The 23,721-nt window shown below is 34.5% G+C and overlaps 1 protein-coding gene across 3 annotated transcripts in view; it reads left to right on the top strand.

Moving 5' to 3' along the window:
- The window catches only part of CSMD3 (CUB and Sushi multiple domains 3), a 1,218,611-nt gene that overhangs the window by 240,761 nt on the left and 954,129 nt on the right, over window positions 1-23,721 (top strand). For all 3 annotated transcript variants that reach the window (XM_055287089.2, XM_055287087.2, XM_055287086.2), the window contains exon 4: window positions 14,276-14,470. In XM_055287089.2, the coding sequence (XP_055143064.1) occupies window positions 14,276-14,470 (195 nt within the window). The remainder of the gene's footprint in view (window positions 1-14,275; window positions 14,471-23,721) is intronic.

The raw sequence follows: 23,721 nt of genomic DNA, 5'->3' as shown, positions 1-23,721 counted from the left end.
AATTCAAAAGAAACAATAAAAGGCAGAATGATATGTCTAAAGACTTTTGAACAAGTGGTCAATAAATATAATAGAAAATAAAAACTATTGCTTCCTGTGTGAAGGTAATCACCGTGGACTGAAGAGTTTGGAAAGGCTTTATGGAGAAGGTGGGAATTGGTTTAGATCTTGAAGAATGGAAATATCTGGATAGGCAAAGAAAAAATGTGAAGATATTTCAAATTGTGTAAGCAAACCTGTGAAGCAAGAATACATGAAACATTGAGAAGCAGTGACTATTTGACAGAAATAGAGCATGTGGCTAGGCAAGCATAAGGCAATTTTGAAGAAGTATAAAGGGGTAGGATTGTGTAGGATCATGATCATCAGGTGAGAAATTGGACTTCCTTTTATGGACACAGAAGAATTGTGTAGGGGTGTTTAAAGGTAGTTAACCTTTAAACTGAAATAGGATGAAAGGGAGTTACCTACATATTAGGTGGGGTGATTGAGTAAATTCTATTAATCTCCATTTCACTCTCTCTTTTTTAAAATGTTAGAGAAAAACAAAAGGCAAAACTCAACCACATTTCTGAGACTCTCTTGTTGTCAATGTGAATCAAACATGTACACTCATATAAAAATGAAACACGAAGTTTATGCACACAATTTTCCTGAAGACTCTGCCTGTTGATTTCATTATCAGGGTTGCAATTTAACTACAGAAGTTTCCAATATTTTCCAGCTTTAAGTGAATAAAACAGAGTGGTCATATTTGTCACCTCTTGTTACAACTCCTTGATCCTTGAATTACAATTTTAAGTGATTTTTTTTTCCAGTCTCCTTTCACTGTTCAGAGGTTGGTGATAAGGTGACAGCGACTCTATGTAAACTTTACTCCAGTGGTGATCTCAGGGTAGCAGTCCCCTTGATGTAGAAATCTGCTCCTTAGTTCAGCTAAAACTGATTCCTGTCACATAACCAGGAAGGATTAGGAATGCAGACACATTGAAAGGTGAGGGGAATGGAATTTACTGGGTGAAAAAGGAAAAGGAGGGGGAGGAGGAGGAGGAGGAGGAAGAGGAGGAGGAGGAGGAGGAGGAGGAGGAGGAGGAGGAAAAAAACTCCCAGCAAAGCGAAAAGGGTTCCTCCTAACAGCCCCCTGCCCACTTCACAGACATAATCTCATATTCATGAGAATAAGTATTGTATATAACTAATATCCCCCTACCTAGTTCTGTAAAACAGAAGGTGTGTAAATCCACCCTTCCACCAATATTAATTGAAAATCCCCAATGGGAACCAGTAAGATTGCCCAAACACACATGGTGTAGAGTAGAAGCTGGAGTGCTGGTAGGGACAAATTCTTCATTTTCTAGCGCTCTGTAGAGCGTTTACTGGGGCTCATGGCAAAAGCTCGTGAACTTCTCCCAGCAACAACTACGAGGACTTGGGACTAGAAATTTTTCACTTGAGGGGCATTTCCTGCCTTGCTATGGAATGTTAAATAAAGCTATCCATGTGACCAAAGGATGTAAAATGATCTTATGCTGTCTAAGTGATGTCAGGGAACACTCTAATGGTGTAGCAGTGCCCAGAAGACTTCCATAATAAAATGGAAATGGTTTATACAGGGTCATGCTACCTGGAGAAGGCAAGGAGGGGACACTCACAAGCAGGGAGCCTGTTTTCCACTAGGGCTGACTCTGGAACTGTGTGAGGAGCTGCTGGGTTCTATTGACAATGGGAGAGTGCCCTATAAACAGCTCTCAATTGACCAACAAAGGGTTGCTTGGTTTGTAGTCGGTGGTTCAAAGGTAAATGGACAACATCCTGTTTGAAAGGCTGCTACTTTGACTAAAGAAGGTAAAAATAAATCAGCTTGGTGGGCTGAATTACATGTTGTTTTTCCATCAGTGATGGAAAAATTGAATGGTGGTAGAACCTCCTCTGTGAGTTTTTACTGACTTGTGGGTAGTGGCCAATAACCTGGCCATATGGTCAGGGAGGAGGGCAATAGAAACCTGTCTTATTAGAAGGATGCCCACATAGGGCACAGCCCTATGGAAATTTGAGCTCACATTAAGTAGAACATGTTGATGGCCATGAAGAACCCTTTTCCAGGTGTGGAAGGTGACTGGAATTGACAAACAAATATCCTGGGGTGCTCTTCTGAGGGCCAGTTGGGTCCATGAAATGAGTGGATACAGGAGTGCTGAATCTGATCAGTCTCCTTTTATACCTTCTCAGGCACATAATGTCAATAAGAATGGTTTTGTGTGCCAGCAAGAGAGACAGAGGGTGCTGACAGATACGGGGCAGATTCCCTGGTGGGAAGTCCTGAACATAGCTTGCAAGTGAGACAGATGTTGGAATCCCTGGCAAGGTAACAATGGGTCTTGACAGGAATAGACACTGATGATGGAGTGGGTTTTTCTTGTCCTGTGAAAGATGCAAATGCCCCGAGTGCTGTTACAACACATATATACACGCACGCACACACATGCACACATGCACACACACACATGCACACATACACGCACACACACACACCAAAATATACAGATTTGGACATCCGACTTTCATTTCTTCAGACCAAGAAACATACTGTACAGCCCATAATTTTCAACAATGAGCAAAGATATATCCTCCTCAGAGAAAGTTTAATAGAAAAGTGGAATGGACATTAAAACATTGGTTGTCTAAAACAGGAGGAGATGAAAGCATGAAGGGCTGGCTTACACAGCTTCATGGACCTGTGCTAATACTCAACATGAGTGGGACTAAAGGAGTGTCCTCACTAGATTTTCCTCAGTTTTTCTGGTTGATCTGAGAAAGAGGGATGGGAAAGGATACTGGTATGACTATGTGATTATTGCCAAAGGAGGAGTAAGCCAGTAAAATGATTATACGATTATGCTTCTTTCCTTTTCTTTCTTCCCACATCACCTCAACTTTTTTTTCTCCTTTCCCTACTTGGTAAGTGGCCCTAGGACCAGGACTGCAAATACAAGTGGCGGAAACAGGAATGATTTCTAAAAGAAAAAACAAACAAACACACAAAAAAGAACCTTCTGCCATAATTCTTAAGTGCCTGATGGGGGTGGGTTGTGCCTTTACAGTCTGGCAAAATTTGAGTTAACGGTGAATGCAGCCTATATTGCCCGGTGTTAAAAATGGCCCTATAGTTCTGACCTATGTAACCATACCCTAAGTAGGTGTTGAAATGAACTGCTGGGGAAGCACTTGCTACCCACTAGTATTGCTGCCTGCAATCTAGACCAGCACAGTGATGATTCTGACGTCCTTTCCAAAGGTGAAAAAAGTTTGGACATTGATGGAAAAAAGGAGAAAGAGTAACTGGAAGGTTGTGGAATAAATGAATGGGTTATAAATTGAGAGAAACCTAATATTAGTTAACACGTTGAAGGAGATTCAGAGCTAGAGAAGACATTGTCTCTTAGCTGAATTATACCAGATGTCTGAAAGGGTGAAGCTATAGGTTTGTGGAGACCTCATCTGCTTTCGGAAGCAAGATTGAACGAAAGCCTGCACCTGAGTGGCCTCAGTCTAGCAGACATTCATACAATATGATAGACTAAGCTATTTATTAATGATGAACTGGAATTCTAGTGATTTGGCCATACCTTTTGAGTTGTACATCTTTTTGATGTAAGGGATTTGAGTTCAAAGACCAGGGGTGGACTCCAATATTGTGAAATATATGTTTGATCTTTGGCCTCATTTTTTTGGCATACAACTCCTAAAATCCTTAGAAACTCCAAAGTGATGCTAACAAATTGATTGATGGTTGACAGGTGCTAGAAAGCTTCAAGGTTGAGGCTGGCCACCCAAAAGACCAAGAGAGGAGTAGAGGGTTGAGATTTTCGGCCTTCAGGGAGGGGAGAGGGTCTGAAGGTTAAGTTGATTACCAATGACTATTGGTTTCATCAGTCATGCCTCTTTAATAAAGCCTCCACAAAAACCTCAAAAGAATGGGGCATGAAGTGCTTCCAGATAGCTAAACATCTGGAGGTTCCTGAAGGGTGGCACTCCCAGGGAGGGAATGAAAGCTCTGTGACCCTTTCCATGCCTCACCTTATGCATCTCTTCATCTGTATCCCGTGTAATATCTTCTGTAATAAACTGGTAAACATAAGCAAGTGAATCCTTAAGGTCTGTGAGTCTCCCTAGTGAAAACTCCACTGGAAGATTGTCAGGCAAAGGTTCCAGAGGCCCAGACTTTTGCTTGGTGCCTGGGGGGTCAGTTTTGGGGATTAAGCCCTCAACCTATGAGATCTGATACTATCGCCACGTAGACAATGTCATAATTGAATTGGAGGACACCTAATTGTTGTCCACTGCAAAAATTGATTGCTTGCTTTGTGGTCACAGAAGTTTTCTGTGCCCATTGTTTTGGTGTCGGAGTAGAGGAAAAACACAGTTTGACTTGGCTTTTCCACACACAAAAACCCATTACCCTGATTTGATCATTACACACTGTATGTATATAGTATCAAAATATCACATGTACCCCCAAAATGTGAACAAGTAAGACATTACATATAAAACAGAGAAGAGCTCAGGCATAAACTGGCCATTTTTAAGAAGAGAGTGAATAGAGTCTAAATTCTGGGGACTTATGGGTTGGAAAAACCAACTGCTTCTGTATAGCAGGGGATAAGAAGGTTTATCAGAATCTTATATAAGTTTCTTAGTCTAAGGATGGAAGGCAGCCTTGGGGCCAAAGATCAGGTAAGGAATGTTGCATTTCCGTCCAAGCTTATTGTTTCAGATCCCCTCAAGGTAGCTCCAATGAAAAGGCAATGTAAGCCATGGTTTGAACAAGTTGGGGGTTGGGAGGAGTGTTCCCTGACACCAAAAAAAACCTGGAAGCAAATAAATTAATTCCTAATAAGTTTTCAGGGGCGGTTTTAGCCAAATAAATTATATGAGTCTTCTGCAAAACTCTGGTTGTCAATCCCTAAGGCAATTTTCAAGCACCAAACCTGCATTCGCAGAGGTAGGATATAAGCTCAAAGCACTCCCAAAGATAGTTTACTCTTCAATACCCGCTTCAAATTTTACCACAGAGAATGTGGACAAGAATGGACTATTTAGCAGAAAATGCCAGGGGACAACAGAGGACGCAGGAGAAAGGAGCACCTCCTAGAGAACAGGACCAGGGTCTGCCAGGGCAGGAAGTGCTTCAGAATCTCTGTCCCACAGGATCTATGCATGGCCATGATCTTTAACTGTGGACTGTTCCCCTTTATTTGCTTACCCACATGGGATTATGTATTGTAATCATCTATTTTCTGCTCCACCACGTCTCTGTTCCATGAGGAACTATAGTGGGCCTTGATAGAAAAAAGATAACAACAACAACAACAAAACTGCTGTGCATCTCCCAGGGAAGTTTGTTGTTGTTGTTGTTGTTGTTGCTATTGTTGTTGTTGCTGTTGTTGTTGTTGCTTTCCCTTAACATCTTCTCATTCAACCCAGTAGCCTGGAATTCAACATTTGCAGCAACCCAGCTTCTCCTTACAGACAAAGGACAAAAGCAATGCCCTAGGGGAGGATACAGTAGCAAGTTGGAAAACAAACTGAGTCCCTGATGGCCTGAGCGCACAGTCCAATCTCTCCTAGTCTAGAGCAATGAGAGAGTCACATGAAGAGAAATAACTGCTATCTTATTTAAGCAATTCGTTGTGAGTTTTTTTTTTTTTTTTTGGCAGCAGCAGCAGCAGCTTAGCATTGACCCTAAAACAGCTAATTTCAAGTCTTTCCAAAGTGCAACCCTAAGATTACTTTCTGAAGTTACATTCTGTGTTTCCTCATATGTATCAAGCTATTCAGACCAATGTATTAAAACCAACCTATTCTGCATACAGTCTTGACTACATCTTGGATATTCCTCTGTATGGATCTTATTCATATGATTTATTTGACTCTTCTGAATCCTCTCCAACTAAAAACTTACTTACCTCATTTCATAAAATAGTCTTCGTTTAGTATATGTATATAATAGTTAAAAAATTTTTAAAAAAAATCAGCTTATGGAATCAGTTTTATTTTTTAATTTCTAGGTCGTTACCATGTATGTCTTCTTTTTCCAACTTGAGTTATGTTTCAACAAGACAGAAATGGTGTCATATTTTATACTCATTTGACTTTTGTGCCTCGGGCTTCAATAATTATTTGTTGATGGATTAATTGCTAAAATACAGTGGCATTTCTCAGTCATCATATTTGATGAATATATAATTCCAGTAAATTATCCATGATCGGCTTAACACATCTTTTTAAAGAATTAAATTACCTTTATCCAAAAGTCTAAATACAGATACTTGTCCCAATTCTGTCAGAGGAGAGTCTATTCATATTTTTCTATTATTCTGAATCAATCTATCAAATGCTACTCTGTGCTAAATGCAACATTATTCCATGTTCAGAAACTTTAATGTGAGTATGGCTGCTAATATGCCTCCTTTTTGTGTTTGTATTTCTTTGGTTTTGGTAATATTCTGGTAGTTATGTACAACAGAGTTAGCTTCTAATAATCATAACTTTTTATATTTCATGATCCTTTCACCCAACTATGTTAACACAATGGTGGTTATAGAGTTTACAAAACAAAAATATAATATTGTTTTTGTAAATTCATTTTGGGTGATAAAATTTATTTAGCCAATAAAAGGGCACAGATATTTCCAATTGAATGGGCATTACCATTCACGCATCAGCATAACTAATGGCTTGTCCTTGTATATGGTGCAAGGTATTTTCTACCTTGTATTTAACCATAAATCTACATCTGATGCTCAAATATTTTTCTGTAGTGCCAGTGGACCTTATCTATATCCACAATATGAAAACAGAATGATATTACCAACATAGCATAAATTTGTATGTGTTTGGTTTTACACTAACTTTTCCAGTGCTTCATATTTTCTTCCTTTGGAAATATATCCATCTTACCCTGAGACTTATCGAAATATTTTTAAAAAATGACAATAGGCTTTTCTCTTACTGCTTATAATACATTTTAATCAGTGTTCGTTCCTCCCTAAAATCAATCCAATACTCTATTTTCCTCTTAGGCAGCCCAGCTAAGACAGTACTGTCTTGCTCTTATTTCTTTTCTAGCAACCAGTAATTTATTTGGGTTCCCTTTCAATAAGTTAAAATAATAACAAACAAATAATGGTAATAATAATAATAACAAATAACATATAATAGTTGTCCTTTTGATTAGCAACTCTGAACCTTTTTGAAGTTTCAGGATGACTTCCAAAATGGCAAATATGGCCTCATGTTTGCAATATCTCCAGCATCCCAGTGAGGTCTGTGACATGACTCCAGCTTAGAAATTATGCTTATGGAAAGGAAATGGCCTACAGAAGTGAATGCATTTTCACCGAGAAACAGAATTGAATCATGTAACTATGTAATTTGACTCATACAAAATCACATGGTGCCAATATGATCCAGTGGTTATTAAAACAAGTTTAATTCATGCTATTCCTACAACTTTCTTCTATACTACAGATTCCACTCTATTATTTTGTATTTAAACATTTAATTCTACGAGATCTGTGTGACAATTAACTTTTAAATTTTTCTACTCAAGGAGATAATGCAATTAGTTTAATTCTTTTTTGCTTGGCAACAACACAGTGTGCTAAATTCTTGATATACAAAGATGAATTAGAGTCCCTCTTCTCAAGATCCTCAAAGTCTGGTGAGGAAGTAAATGTATATAGAAATAAATTTCATTCAGCTACATGTACTGAAAGAAAAGACTATGAGGATGTTATAGATGCATAGGTGATTCAAAACACTCACAAAATGTTTGCTCAAACTGAAGTCCCCAGGTAAATTCCAAACTACGCCTTTTATGTCCTGTGTGAATGAAATGGTTCAATATTTGTAATAAAGAACGTTTCGTATCACTAAAAAATATGGAAAATGGATTTGTTTGTTAAGTGTTTGGAAGTTTCAGGATGAGAGGTACTAGGTGCAAAACATTTTGTATCAGCTTGATGTTATGCTCTCCTAAATTATTTTTAATCATCTGGGAAATAAACCCTGAGATTAATTTTCTCTAAGAAGTACAAACAACTTGATTTCACTTCCCTTAGTAGATATAATTTTGCAGTGTTTTAAAGCATTGTTAATTGATCTCAGCAGGATCATGCTTCATCTATTTGACTGAATAATTATGTAATTCTGTAGTCAAGATGTCTGTTATCCCTTTTTTAAATTTTTCATTCCAATTTTCAAGGTAAGGTTTTCTTCCTGATAATTTGTGAAACATTTTGCCTTTTGCAACTATCCATGTGCTCCCAACAAACTGGCTATTTTTTTTAAAGAATGAGGCTGTTGTAATATATTTATTAGTATTAATCACACACTTGTTTTTCTAAATTTCTTGATAGAGTTTTATTTTATTTCTCCAAGGAAACCATAACAAAAATTTTGTTCTCCTATTGTCCTTTATATATACTCTCTTTCAAGATTTAAATTGCATACTTAACTTACTTATTTTCTTTTTAAAAATTATCTGGATTTTTTTAGCCTGCAATTCAAAAAATATATCTGTTGATAACTACTGTGCTTGGAATGGTGCTTAATATATGATACCAAATAATAGACAAAAGAATGAAGAAATCAATGACACCTATAGGGGACTTTTTGTGAATTTGTTTATACAAATTTTCTGCCTAAAGTTAAGATTAGACCTTGGATTTCCTTTATGATTTGGAGAGGAGCAATTGAATTTTACCCTTGACTAAATTACTATTTTTTAATTAATTTTTAAGACCAAGAATGATCTAACGTACTTCATTACATTTAATGAAAATTTGATACTTATGACATGACTTCTAGAAGATCATAATATAATCACACCTAATTTTGATATCTCAAATACACAATTGATTATAATAATAATAAAACTGCAATTTATTGAGTTAATAATATTTGTCACATATTGAGTGCTTGCTAAAAATATACATGACTAACATATTGTTTTATGTAATAATATCAACAGTTATAAAATTGGTATTCTCATATTAAAATAATATGCATACATCATTTTGGCTACTAATTTTTTTTAAATTAATTTTGATAATCCCTTTTATCACAATTTTCCCACTCAATATTGAATTAGTATTAAATAAGTAAACTTACACACTTTATATCATGCATGCTTATGAAAATCTCTGCTCACTTGTACATTTATAGAATGTACTTTAATTATTTACTCTTAATTACTCTTTTAAAAAGCAGATAGCACCCCACAACCAAATATTTAATGAGGAAATAGTTCTCCTTCATATTTATGAGCCTATGCAAAGGATATACATCACTGCGTGAAGCCATCTATGATCAACCCTTTTGAAATATTTTTCCCAATCTAGTTTCTACCCTACCCTACTATTTCCATCAAACCTGTCTTCATTGTATTGCCAAACCTAATAACTATTACGGTACTTTGATTCTTATACTTTTCTATTTCAAATATACTTGTTCACTGCCCTTAGAAACAGACAAACAAAAACTAACGTTTTATCCATTTCAGATCACAATTAAAGCCTTTCTTTATCAGGAAATCCTTTCCAGATCTCCTCTTAATCAGTACTAATTCAGATTTCTCCACTATATGCCTTTAGTATAACTTACATGTATCCTTTCTGCCACATGTCGCAATACAATTAATATTCTGTAAATTACTCATTTATTACTTTTGGTAGCCACCAAATCATAAACTCCATGTCTACCTTTTGCTGGACTGTATCCCCAGAGCATTGCTGATGATAGATGCTTAATAAATACTTGTGGAATGAATATCTGCCTTTTGTAGATAGCAATATGTAATTGTGAAATTATCTAAGGCTTTTGAGTTAGGAAACCTAGGTTTGAACCACAAGTCTACTATTTATTAGTGGGTGGCCTTCGGAAAGTTACTTAATCTTCCTGAGTCTCAGTTTTCCTTTCTACACAGTGGGGAGAATTATACCCATAATGTCGAGTGTTTTGTGAGATACAAGTGGAAGAATGCCCAAATGCCTATCAAAGCTGATACTCAACAATGAAGGTTGACTTTCTCAAATTGTTAACTCAGAAGGCAAGGGACATGTTGTAGTATTAACTAGTACATATCATAGAGCAATGTTAGTGGTAACTCTTAAAAGCTTCTGATGAATAAAATAGTGTCAGTGTCACTTACCAAGTAATTTATCTTTTCTTTCAACTAATAGAGAAGAGTGTCACTGAACTCTACCCCTTTAAACACAAATGGATTTTTAAAAATTTATCTTGTATATTTTCCAAGGAATTATTTTGCAATATCAAAAATCTTTTACACTTTAGAATAGTCTATGTTGTCAAAATGTCTTCATATTTGCTGATAATCTCAATACTGTGAGAAGAGAAGATAAATAAAATATACATATTTCCAGCCAAAACCAGATGGATTTTAATTAGACTAAATAATTTGTTATGCCTAGAGCAGTAAACTTAACATAAAGGGTCTCTGACATTTTCAGAGACATATTTTGAGTACAAATTCTTCAGGTTTGTTTTCCAGTGATCTCAGTTCACCAACCTGCCCACTCTAAGTGCTCAACCAAGAATATTGTGTAAATAGTTTTAAAGTACTGCCTCCCCTACCCCAATCCCATTTTAATCTTTGTATTATGGGACATTAGAAGACAACTTGTCAGATTCTATAATTATTTTGTGTTAGTCACCTAAACCTCTTAATCAATATATTACTGTCATCTGCTGGTAAAAGAAGATAACTGAAGTCTTTTCAGCAACTCCACTTTCAGTTGTAATAATTTGCTTCAAAAACACATTGAGATAACAAGTATAATGTGTCTAGCTTGCATGTAAATCTGATGAATTACAAAAAAATTCTTCATTATATTTATAAATCTCTATTTTCCTTAATAATTTTATATATTTTAAGCAATATCATCACTTACTATACTTACGACATATATTTAATAATTATTTTATATTTTGCAACTCTGCTTTTAGATGTAATTACTTGCTTCAAAACACATTGAGATAACAAGTATAATATGTCTAGCTTGCATGTACATCTGATGAATTACAAAAAAATTCTTCACATAAATCTGTATTTTTTTAATAATTTTATATATTTTAAGCAATATCATCACTTACTATAAATCCTTACAATATATATTTAATAATTATTTTATATTTTGATTTATTGAACATGGTTAATTCATTTTCTTTTAAAAAAAATTTTTTTTTTAAGTTTGGGTACATGTCCAGGATGTGCAGGTTTGTTACATAGGTAAAAGTGTGCCATGGTGGTTTGCTGCATCTAACAACCTATCACCTAGATATTGAGCCCAGCATGCATTAGCTCTTTTCCCTAATACTCTATCCACCCCCACCCTCCCACAAGAGGCCCCAGTAAGTGTTGTTCCCCTCTCTGTGTCCATGTGTTCTCATTTTTCAGCTCCCACTTATAATTGAGAATATGTGGTGTTTGGTTTTCTGTTCTGAAATTCAAACTCTGGATGGCTGGCAGAAACATTATCTAAAATCTAGTCTATCTTAGCAATTTCTAAAACTTTTTATTAGTTAAAAGTAAATTTAATTCAAAAGTTTAAATATGCAGCACTACTTAGTTTTAAAACATTAAGAGTAAGAGGAGAATGTTCAATCAGAACATAATCTTTTTTGATGGTGGTTATATACTTCAGTTAGTGACACATTGTACTTGCTGTGCCTTTGAAAATGCACATAGATAGCATAGAGAGAAGTCCTGAATTAAAGGGTTGGAAGAAAACAAAAAATGTAATCCATGAGCAATAGTTATAGAATCAGGATTGATTAAACCTGAATGTAAAATATCTTAACTGTCTTTATGAATTACTCAGTTAACAGAGGATGATGGGTAGATGCTTCTCTATATGAAGATGATAAACAGGCACAAACAACAGCAGGCCTTTCCTGAAAGTGAAGTCCAGATATGCTTTAAAATTGTCTTCTTTGAGTTTCATTTAGAAATAACCTAAATTTTTATCAGTTTTAGAAGTAATTCAGCCACAAGGCAGGAGATTAGGTAATCTATTAAGATTCCATTCAATGTTACTATTCATTCACTGCTTCATCTGACATGATTTCCATTTTGCTTTAGGTACTTTATTCTGGATAACATTTATTTGTTCATTTAAATCAAAGTTAATTTTGAGTCCAAAAACTACTCAGAGCTTTATTCTCTTTCACTTTATTCCCCACCTAGTTGCTTCCTGTGACATAATTTGGAAACCACTTTTCTCCTAGACATATAACTTTATGATAATTGAAGTCCTGACCTTAATTATTTTTTAGAGGGTGGAAGGAAGAGGAGTGGATTAATTCTAAGACCAAAAGTGGTAGTTTCATTAAAAGTATCTCCTTTGTTATTACTATATTCAGGACATTGAATTCTTATTCATTTTGTCAAAACTTATTAACCTCACTGTCTCTTGGAGCAAACATCTCATCTATTAATCAAATAATTTTCCAAAAAGTTAAGTATTTCAAAATAAACTACTGTTCAAAGTGTTTCTTTAAAAGTTGCTCAAAATTCACAGACAATAAATTTGTATTGTTTTACTGAAAATTCACATATAGCATATGTCTTGGAGAAATAAAAAATAAAAAATTAGAAATAACCTTCACTACTGACACTTTAAATATTTTACGAATTAAATTTAGAATGTATTATTAAGAAAATTGCCTATTTATTAAAACCATTTACATTTAGTAAATATTAGCCAATTTCTTCACTTTTCTAGCTTTAAGAAACCTAAAACTACATTTTTAAAACTCAAAGTAAATATTTTTTCTCTAAAATATATGGATGTCCTGTGCTCAATACATTTTTCTTGATTAAATTGACCTCATAGTGGAAATTAATCTGTGATTTTTCTTTTACTAGCTTTGAAAAGTTTAGACAAAAAATTAATGTAACTTTAAAAAACACTCTCAAAATCAAGCTATATATTGTGAACCATTTTGTATTTTAATATTTTTGCTTAATATTGACATTGATATTTTAATTATTACAATGGTTTGTAATTATTTGAATTAGCATTGTAATATTATATAGAATTCAGTAACTGCACAAATGAAATAAATATCAAAGCAAAACGGGAAAATATTTTACTTTTTATTGCAACATCACTTTCAGCTTATTATTTTGCAAGAACTGTAGTTCCCATATAGTCTTAATTAGTCTTCCTTAATATAACTCCTTATGTAACTACAGTAAAATGGCCAAAACTAAGAAATTAATGTTTGCACAATACTGTTAACTACTGACTTTACTCAAATTGGAATATCTTTTAGTTCATTAATTACTGTTTGTGTTTTTATTATTATTTGTAGTATAAAGATAATATAACAGTAACAAAATAAAAATTTAGAAAACAATATGAGAACAAATAATCTCTAATATTTCTATTCCTGAAGTTCTGCTATTTTCAACAATTTTTTTTCATTTAATCTAAAGTTGGATTTTTTTCTGAATTGAATATTATTTAAAAAACTCTTATGTTTGTATACTTGTTTAGTTTTAAGCATCAACTAATAGAATAAGAAGGTGATAGGTAAAACATTCTGATATATCATTTTCCATATATTTTGCCTATTGATCTAATTAAAATGTTATAACTGTTCGCACTTATTATTATCATTCTTAATATACACTCAAGGTTAACAAATAATAGAGCTGGAATTCTAGCTCACCCTCCCTAACTTTAAAAATTGACCATTTACTACTCCACTGTATTTTTCTCATTTAAATGAAATAAAGTTTTCCATGAAAAATGTGTATTTTATCTAGTTTCATGGTTTAAGATTAAGTGCTGAAGGACTGAAGATAATATTAAGGAAATGAATTTGCTTATTACTATGTTATTAGAATGTAACTCTGAAAAAGTCATGTGAATGGTATTATCCTGTTTTACTTATCTGAGTAAATATTAATATATGAGTAAAAATATGAGTAATGCTCTGAAGACTAAGTAATATAATACCTAAACCTTTCTAGCATAAAGAATGACCAATAATACCTCTGTGATAAAGTTTAGTTTTCTTCCCATATTTCACTGTCACATGTATTGGAATAGAAGACATTTCCTTTCAGTGACTCTTCTCCAAAGAAATAAGAATATCCATATCTACATATATAATTTTATAAAGCTAAAACAATAACCTGCTTATTGAAATAACTGTAAACTCTCCTTTTCCTCCTTTTTAATAGAATTGCAGAGTAGCTCTTGTGGAAATCCTGGTGTTCCGCCCAAAGGTGTATTATATGGTACAAGATTCGATGTCGGGGACAAGATCCGCTACAGCTGTGTAACTGGATACATCCTTGATGGCCACCCTCAGCTCACCTGCATAGCCAATTCAGTTAATACAGCTTCGTGGGATTTTCCTGTTCCTATCTGTAGAGGTAAAACGAAAACACTTTAAAAATGAGAGTTGTTATCAGCCAGTGTATTTGAAAAATGTGTTTGGTGCCTGTTTCTTCTACAGAATCTAAAGGATAGAGAGGCCAGGCATGGTGACTCATGCCTGTAATCCCAGCACTTTAGGAGGCTGAGGTGGGTGGATCACTTGAGGTCAGGAGTTTGAGACCAGCCTGGCCAATATGGTGAAGCCCTGTCTTTACTAAAAATATAAAAATTGGCCATGTGTGGTAGTGGACGCCTGTAGTCCCAGCTACTCGGGAGGCTAAGGCAGGAGTATTGCTTGAACCCAGAAGGTGAAGGCTGCAGTGAGCTGAGATCGCGCCACTGCACCCCAACCTAGGTGACAGAGCAAGACTCTGTCTCAAAAAACAAAACAAAACAAAACAAAAACCTAAAGGATAGTCTCATATACTACATGAAAAGGAGAGAAAAATACTAAATTCTAGTGTTGACTAGTATCTCTTTCACATTGCTTGTGAAATTAGGTAGTAAATTATATATCTCTATATGTATAGTTATGCATGCATTGTGTATTTATATGCTTTCATATTTATATTTAAAACACGGAGGTTATGATGTTTAGAAATTTAATTAGGCTGTCAAAATTGTTTTGCTTTAAGAAATATTGACTGAGTCTATAAATCTTTCTGATAGAAGACAGCATGGAAATTTTTGAAATTAATTATGCTGCATTTGTTTACTATCAATACTATTAAGATTATTTGTATCATGGGGAAAACACAATAATATAATAATGTGGACAAAGGTTCAAAATACAGAGCTTGGGAGACAGAACGTGTTCAACATTAGCTAAGCACATGGATGGATTTTTCTTAACAAAAATTCTGGAGGCCAACATTGTGTTTCCTCTGGGCTTCTGCTCCTGTAATTCCTCCATGACTGGGATGTGGGAATGTCCAACTGCCCATCTAAATTACTTTGTAGCTTCCTCCCAAACATGTCACTGCAAATGCATGCACCACAACCTCCTGGTAATTAGACACAAGCTTCTTATCCCAGCTTTGTCAATTGCCATGTGAGTTACCTCAGGAAAATCAGTTCAACAATTTGAGTCTCATTTACCTCATTTAACTAATGAAAACAAAACAAAACACAAAACACCTGTTCCGTTTCTTGTGAGGATTAAATAAGATAAGCTACACTGGCTGCTTCGTAAAAATGTCTGCTATATGTTGGCATTATTTCAATGTTAGATTCCTTTGCTGCGTATGCTTCAACTACTACGGCTATCACGATTACCGCTATCATTACTGCTACTGCTGCTGTTGCTACTAATATTGAATAACTACTATTAGCTATCATTTATTTAAGCACTATAAATATACTATGAAATTTATAAGCATTATCACTTTTAAATTTCACTATAATAGGAAACTGAAGCTCAGATATTTAAAAATAATTGCTCTAGATTACTCAGCTGGTAAACATCGAGAACTATGAAGAGTTCTGATATTTTACTCTACTTTCAAGTTAAAATTCTTTGCCACAGTTTCATGGATGATGATGAAAAACACAAGACTGTTGAGTCAGAAATAAAGGATAGTTTATTACTCACAGCAGCACTAGGAGCAAGAATAGCAGGATTTGTGCCAGTTTCCCAAGCCCTAACTCTCATGGAATGGCGTGAAGAGTGTGAGAAACCTGCACAACATACTAAATGGTATTATAAGAGATGAACCATGAGCTTAGAAACCTGACTCTAATGGGCAGTAGGCACTCCCATTCTTTCCTCTGGAGGGAGCACTATCTCCGTCTCTCAAGGCTGTAAGCAGAGTTACCCTTTGCTCTGGTGGAAAACACTATATTCTCCTCGGCTATTTTCTGTACAGAAGGATAACCAGGTACAAAACAGCAGGACAATTGGTACCTGTGCTCACAAGATGTGCAGAAACATGAGCGTTCAATGGAGAAATGTCTCCCAAAAGCAAATGGGCTGTGGTAAAGAAGCCAGGTCTGAAATATTCTCTCAGGTTCCAAAGCCTGAGCTTGTTACCTTTTTGATACATCGCCAAAATAATTTGTGTCTCTGTTTAAGAACTTTTCTTTATAATTGGAGGAATTGGATATTATATGGAATATTATATGGAAATCAGCAGAAATACAGTCTTTAAAAAAAAAGTATAAAACTCCCTGAATCAAAGACATATTAAAATTCTTAAAAACCAAGTAGTAAGACACTTAAAACTAAGAAGTAGTTTGAAGAGATTTCAATGGAGCATTCTCAACACTACCTGAAAATGAATCTTTGTTGTTTGGTTCCTTCATCTCAATTCAGACAACAGCCTTTGGAATCAGAAAGGCCTTATTCTGAATACTGATTCTGCCACTTATTCACTATGGACTTTGAGTAATAATTGAATGATTTTGGAAGCTATTTTTTTTTTTAGCTATACTGGGATGAAGAGAGAGGCAGACATACTGAAATCATAAATCTGTTAGAGTTGAATGTAATAGCATTCATAAAACATTGGGTACATACCAATTTATTACTTATGTTAGCTCTATCATCCAACTTTTCCTTAGCACCTGTTACTATCTCCTCTCTAAAGAAAGGATATACAGTCAACAAAGACAAATTTGAAATGGTATATCAAATGTCCTTCTATTCAAATCTAACCCTAAAACCAACGCTTCTATTGCTTTTATTTTTTTTTTTCTATTGCCATTTTAGTTTCAGGGTTAAACTCTACTACCAGAGTATTTACTTCCCTACTCTTCACTCCCAGGTTCCAGCAAGATTTTTTCCTTTGACTTCCACTCTAACTTCTATGATTTTTAAAATCTATCAAAATTGGCACCCACCATTTTTGAAAATACTACCTGATTAACTTTAGTCTACCCAGGTCACTTTTTTTTCTCCTCAGCTGTAACACTAATGAATAAATTTACTCATTTGTGTGTATTTATTAAGGGCCTTCCTTCTGCAAAGCATTATGTTATGTGCTGAGAATCAAAAGATTGATTAAGACACATTTTCTGTTTTTAAGAACCTGTGGTCCAGTGGGGCAGACAGTAATCAAGCAATTTCAGTAATGTATGATGATTGCTTTAATAGCAGAATCTGTAAAGTAAGCTAGGAATCTTGATAAGGAAGGTATTAATATCACCCATTGAGTGCAAGGAAGTTCAGCTAGGGACAATGCTTTAAGAGAAGATTTTACAGGTAATTGCTAAAAATACAGACTATATAGAGCAAGAACATTTTGAATGAAACAATAATTCATGTAGAAAGTACAGATTTTCCTTTCCAGCCTCAAAATTAGTTCTCACATGTTACTAATATTCACTGGCTAAAGGTAGAGTCTAAGTCATACTTCATAGAGCACATGATCTAACTTTCTAAGGTGTGATTTATCTCCCACTAACCAATTTTTGCATTTAAACTTAAAGAATGGAGTAGTGTATATGCAGTCTGTGTAGTTGTCATTCATTTCCAAAGAAAAGATGGCAGACTACTCAGTTCATGCCTTCCCTCTGCTTTTCTTTGCCACTTGATAGCATACTGATTCTTTAATTTATAACTTTGCAGGGGGCTGATAACTCTGTAATGATCTACTCATTGCTTTCCCTGGAGTTTACGTAGAGTCTTTCCTTGATGAAACCTTTGCTTTTAGAGAGTTCTTTTGATGCTTCCTAACAATGGTAGTTTAATTAAGAAAAGATGTATTCCACATCGACCTAGAGGGTATGGTGCAAAGGTTTTGTGTTTGTTCACAGGCAGGATGAATTTTATCAACACCATCTGGTAATATTTGTAAAAGTCAACTAACTGCCTGCTGCTGGGCTAAGCAATATTCTGTACAAAGTGAAGCCTAATTCCTACGCTCCAAGAGTACCTGGAGCACATGATGTAGCTTCAGAGTCCTTGATAACTCAGTTCTCACCGATGAAGTGGCAGATGAGGTGAAATGGTTATGCTATTCCTATGTTAACAATTCCAAAATTCATAATTATATTTTGCATTCAGAATGGCAATATAATACACATACCCCAGGAAAAACTAATAGAATTGTATGTAAAAGAGACACATACTTTTGATGGAAGAGTTAACATACTAAGATTTAAGAAGGCAGTCATAGGAAACATATGGCTGTATTAGAAATGTGAATTTTAGATTAACTAAAGAAAATTTTAAAAGAGTGGTCTGTTGTATTGATGATTTAAGTATATTTGTAACCAAAAATAAAGAACTTGGAATGCATATGAGGGCTCAGGGAAAGGACTGTTCAATAAGGGGATGCGATGCTATAAAATGTTGACAGAATTTACTGTGACCTGACAGGTGAGATAGTTTTTGGAGAAGCTTGGATGTTAGTGATGTAGATGTTGTATGGTAAATTATTGCTGAGTGACCTAAACCAAATATTTACAGTACATATAAGCAAAAGGGCTAATGAGGAAACCGTTGCCTTTGACAAAGAAAAATAAATCTTCCAAGTTTTATTCTTGGAAGACTGTTTTCCACAATGTGTTAGAGAAATGACTGATGAAATAAGAACAGCAGCTTGATTTGTCACCATATTATATTATTCTCCTGCCAAAAAACTTTGATCAACAATTTTCTGGATCAAAATGTAATACCAAAACATAGAATTGGGCTGAGCAATAAAAGACAATAGTTGGAGAAGAAAGAAGTAGGAAGGTTTAGCCTAGTAATTTTTTAAATTTTATATACCAAAATTCCTCCAAAGAAGTAGTGACTTAGTTAATGAAAGGATATTTATTATGTTTACTTGTTCCCTGCTCCGTATCTGGAAATTACCTCACAAAGGCAGTAGGAAATCAAAAATGCCATTTATTTTATGCGTAGTAAGTCCCAATTGCATATGAGTAAATGCTGAAATGTGATATCAGAAATATACTACATAAATAATAGATAAGGTTATTGATAAAACCAACTTAAAGAAAACTGAAAAGTACTATATTGAAACAAGACACAAAAATAATTTGGTGCCATATTTCTATTCATTCCCATATAGTGCTTAAACATAATAATAAATTGTACTTCACCAAAATGAAAATATATTTTATTATAAGATTTTATGTACTCGATCAAAACAAAGCCCAGTTTTTTCTATTCACTCTAAAGATTTTTTGTTTTTAGCATTTTTTGTGCTAAAATCTGTAGGTTTGTTTTTTTTTTTTTTTTTTTTTTTGAGACAGGGTCTCGCTCTGTCACCAGGCTGGAGAGCAGTGGTACGATCCCGGCTCACTACAACCTCTGCCTCCCAGGTTCAAGTGATTCTCCTGCATCAGCCTCCCGAGTAGCTGGGACTACAGGCACGTGCCACCACACCCAGCTAATTTTTATATTTTTAGTAGAGACGGGGTTTGACCATGTTGGCCAGGTCTTGATCTCTTGACCTTGTGATCTGCCCTCCTCAGCCTCCCTAAGTGTTGGGATTACAGGAGTGAGCCACCACGCCCAGCCTAAAATCTGTAGTTTTTAAAAACATTTTATTAAAAACCATTGTAAACTGTCATCTCCTTTTTTCTTAAACCCACTCCCAGAGAAGACCATGTGTTATTGTAACTCTCTGAATCACAGAAAGAGTAGCGTCAGTGGTAACCTCTTTTAGGCCAAAGAAGAAAGGACTCAAATGCACTATTGAATATAAAAATGTCATGAACCATGTATTAAAAGTTCTTTTTGAGGACTGAAGCATTGATGGTTTGATTGAGTTCATTTTCAAACATATTATTTTAAATAGTATTTCAGAAAATGTTTTAGCACAGACTTTGAGTTCCACCACCACACTTGCCAGTATCTGAGCAATATTATTTGGGCACATTCAGCTTTCATTAGCTGTCATTTCACATAGAGATCTAGTTTCTTAATGCAAACAGTTGTATTTGATGCTAATGAGGAAAACATATTGCATGTCTTTTAAAGAACAAGCAAGTTAAGCATGAATTGTTTGGTAATGGAATTATTTTATCAGCTCAAAGCCTGCTAACAAAATTGCAGTGATATCAATCCACAAGGAAAACTTTACAAGTGTCACAGGTCACTTGCTGCTGCTTCAACACTCCCTGGAAAATACAGGCTATTCAATCAACAGTGAGATCAACACTCAATAGCCCTATCATGCACCTTAATCTTGTTTTGAAAAGTACATTTGTGCTATAAAATAACGTACATGTCCTGATTAGACTGTTTTAGTAGTATCTAGAGTGATGGAGCAAAGGCAACATGATTTGTCTTTAGGGGTAGAAGACCTACAAGTTGATTTATATTTCTGCCATGTATTACCTGAGTGTGTTATTTCTTGTGTCAAAAATTGAGTATTTTTACTTATTTCAGAATTGTGAAGGTTAAAGAAATAGATTAAATGATAGTTTTGAAAAATTTATGTAATGCTTAAAACATAAAAGGTGCTCAAAACTATCTAATTAGTTCCAAACACATAAAAGTAAATTATTTTAAAAATCATATAGAAGTAATAGCTATCGCTTGCTACGTTTGTGTTTACCATATTTAAAATATCTATTGACAAACGTGTCTGGGTTCAGAAATAGTGGAGAATATTTAAAAAACTAAGATAGTCAAGAACTTTGGAAAGAGTAGACTCTAGACTAATAAAAGCCTTGGTTTGCTTCATATCTCTGCCACTGAGAAGATATAAAACCTTAACCTATATATTTAATTTTTTAGACCTCAATTTTCTCACTTGTGTACTAGGGGCAAGTCTTACTTTATATAGTATTAAGATAAGGATTATATTAGTTAATGTATGTAAAATACCTAATCAATGGTATTCAACAACTAGTAATAACTACCTTATTTTTATCATGTTCACAACCAAAAGAGGACAAACATACTAAGATTTATTTGTAAAGTTATATTTTTGAATATGATAATAACATTGAGATATGAGGTACTGAAAAACTAAGAGTACCAGAGAATGGATGTATCTAGGTTCTGGGATCATACAGGCAGTAGAATTAATTTTTTCAGCATTAAAAGGAACTTTAAGCCCCACATTACCCTAAAAGTTAGGTGTAAAATTGGATCAGCAAGTATTAGACATCGTTTCTGAAAATATATTTTCCAAAGTTAACATAGCATTTCTGAGTATTCCATGTCTGGAAGTTGTCACATTTGAAGTATATTCAGTAACTAAACACATATATTTTATTTTATTTTTTACTTAATATTATCATCTTTTGAGACAGAGTTTTGCTCTTGTCGCCCAAGCTGGAGCGCAATGGTGCAATCTCAGCTCACTGCAACCTCCATCTCCCGGGTTCAAGCAATTCTCCTGGCTTAGCCTTCCAAGTAGCGTCATTATAGGTATGCACCACCACATTAAGCGAATTTTTGTATTTTTAGTAGAGACGGGGTTTCACCATATTGGTCAGGCTGGCCTTGAACTCCTGACCTCAAGTGATCCACCTGCCTCGGCCTCCCAAAGTGCTGGGATTACAGGTGTGAGCCACTGCACCCAGCCATAAACTCATATATTTTAAAAACTCACCATACACAAGTCACATTTCTAAGTATAATGATTAATGAAACAGCTACAGGCCTCATGAAACTCAATCTATTGAATATGGGAGTTTTGTATTTGAAAGGTGATCTGGGTTATTGTCCAAATGTGTATAGTCTAATTTCGGGCAAAAAGATCGAATGGTATATTCTTATATAAACAATATGTGTTGGCCTTGTGTATGTTTCTTATGTTCAAGGAAGAAAATCAAAGCTTCCTGTTCTTATCCTGCCATCACCCTTGACCCCACCATGGCAACAGTCAGCCATATATTTAACATTGACTCACATTATGTTCCCCATTTTGCATTTGTGAATTGTGTTTTCTTTCATTCAAGCAATTATTTACTTTTCCCCTCATCATGTATGCAATAGCTAAAACATTTTTGTTGGTTTACTCTATTGTTCAAGTTTTTTATTCCTTCATCTATCATTCTTATTTTAAACTAATCCATTTCTTTGATGATAGACAATCTGTATTTTTTCAGTATTATATGTTACGATAGTGTAAATTTAGAGATTTTTATTTCTTCGATGGAATGATTTTAACTTCATTCTCTTTCTGTGCAATTCCTAGAAAAATGTCAACTGTATATTTTTTAAATCAAAGAAAAAAGTGTCTTTTTGAGGCAACTGGGTCTTTGCTTACACAAATTTTGTGTAACTTTGAGCCTTTTGTTTCTGGGAAGGCTTTTGTTTACTTGGAGTTTTTTTGTTTACTTGTTTTGACAAATAAGAATTTTAAAGTAAATTTTCTAAATACAAAATCCAGATTGTTTAGGGAAAGTTTACATTTTTGAAGAAGCTATAACAAATAGTTTAATGATGTTGTTCCCCAAATTAAAACAGAACTTTATAAACATTAAGTAAACACTCATTTCTAACACAAATCTACATTCCACAATATGTAGAAGGAAAGACAAGTTATATTATCTTTGCGTTCACAAAGCATTCACATGATTATATAGGCCCATGCCTTAAAGAGAAAATGATGGCGCATGCTTAGCCAAGAATATATTGACAGCTTCAGAATCCCCTGTGGTGAAATAGACTGTTCAATGCATGATAAGAACCTTGAAAAGCAATCATCTAACTTCCTGCTTGGATATAAACTCAGTGAACCACAGGAATGACCATCTGGTATTCTGTTACTCTTTGCAAAGCCACCACTCTAAAGACGAAGAAAAAATAAATTAGAATAAACCAATGGAGGAAGGAGAATAGTAGCCACCAAAGGCGTTTAATGCTATGTGACACGTATTTTAGTAGACTCATTCCATGTGAAAAGTCCTTTGTGTTTTGTGCTAAGAAAGCATAGTAATAGGTATTTTTACAGCAATCATTGGGGAGGGATACTTTGTACACTTTTGGTCTTGTTCTCTTTTTTTTTCCTGTGTAATATTATTGATCACTCACTAACTTAGGAAGTTAAGTAAAAGATATACGTGGTTGAACCATTCAGTGATGAAAGTTCGTCCATATCATTAATAATAGAGAACAGAATTTAAATTCTGGAACTTGGATGCCTTCAAAAACTCTAATTTTTGGTCTATTGCTCTATGTGCATGAAATCTAAAGGCTTTCTATAACCACTTTTCTTAGGCTTTTTCCAATTGCATATCTGATTCAAAAGAACATAAATCATTTTCTTTTTACTTCATAATTTTTATGTATGTAAAACTGGGTCTAAATACATTAAATCTTTAAGGAGTCAGGGAGGAA

Source organism: Symphalangus syndactylus, chromosome 7, assembly GCF_028878055.3.
Source record: "Symphalangus syndactylus isolate Jambi chromosome 7, NHGRI_mSymSyn1-v2.1_pri, whole genome shotgun sequence".
Classification (NCBI taxonomy): Eukaryota; Metazoa; Chordata; class Mammalia; order Primates; family Hylobatidae; genus Symphalangus; species Symphalangus syndactylus.
This window is presented reverse-complemented; position numbering and strand designations above follow the sequence as displayed.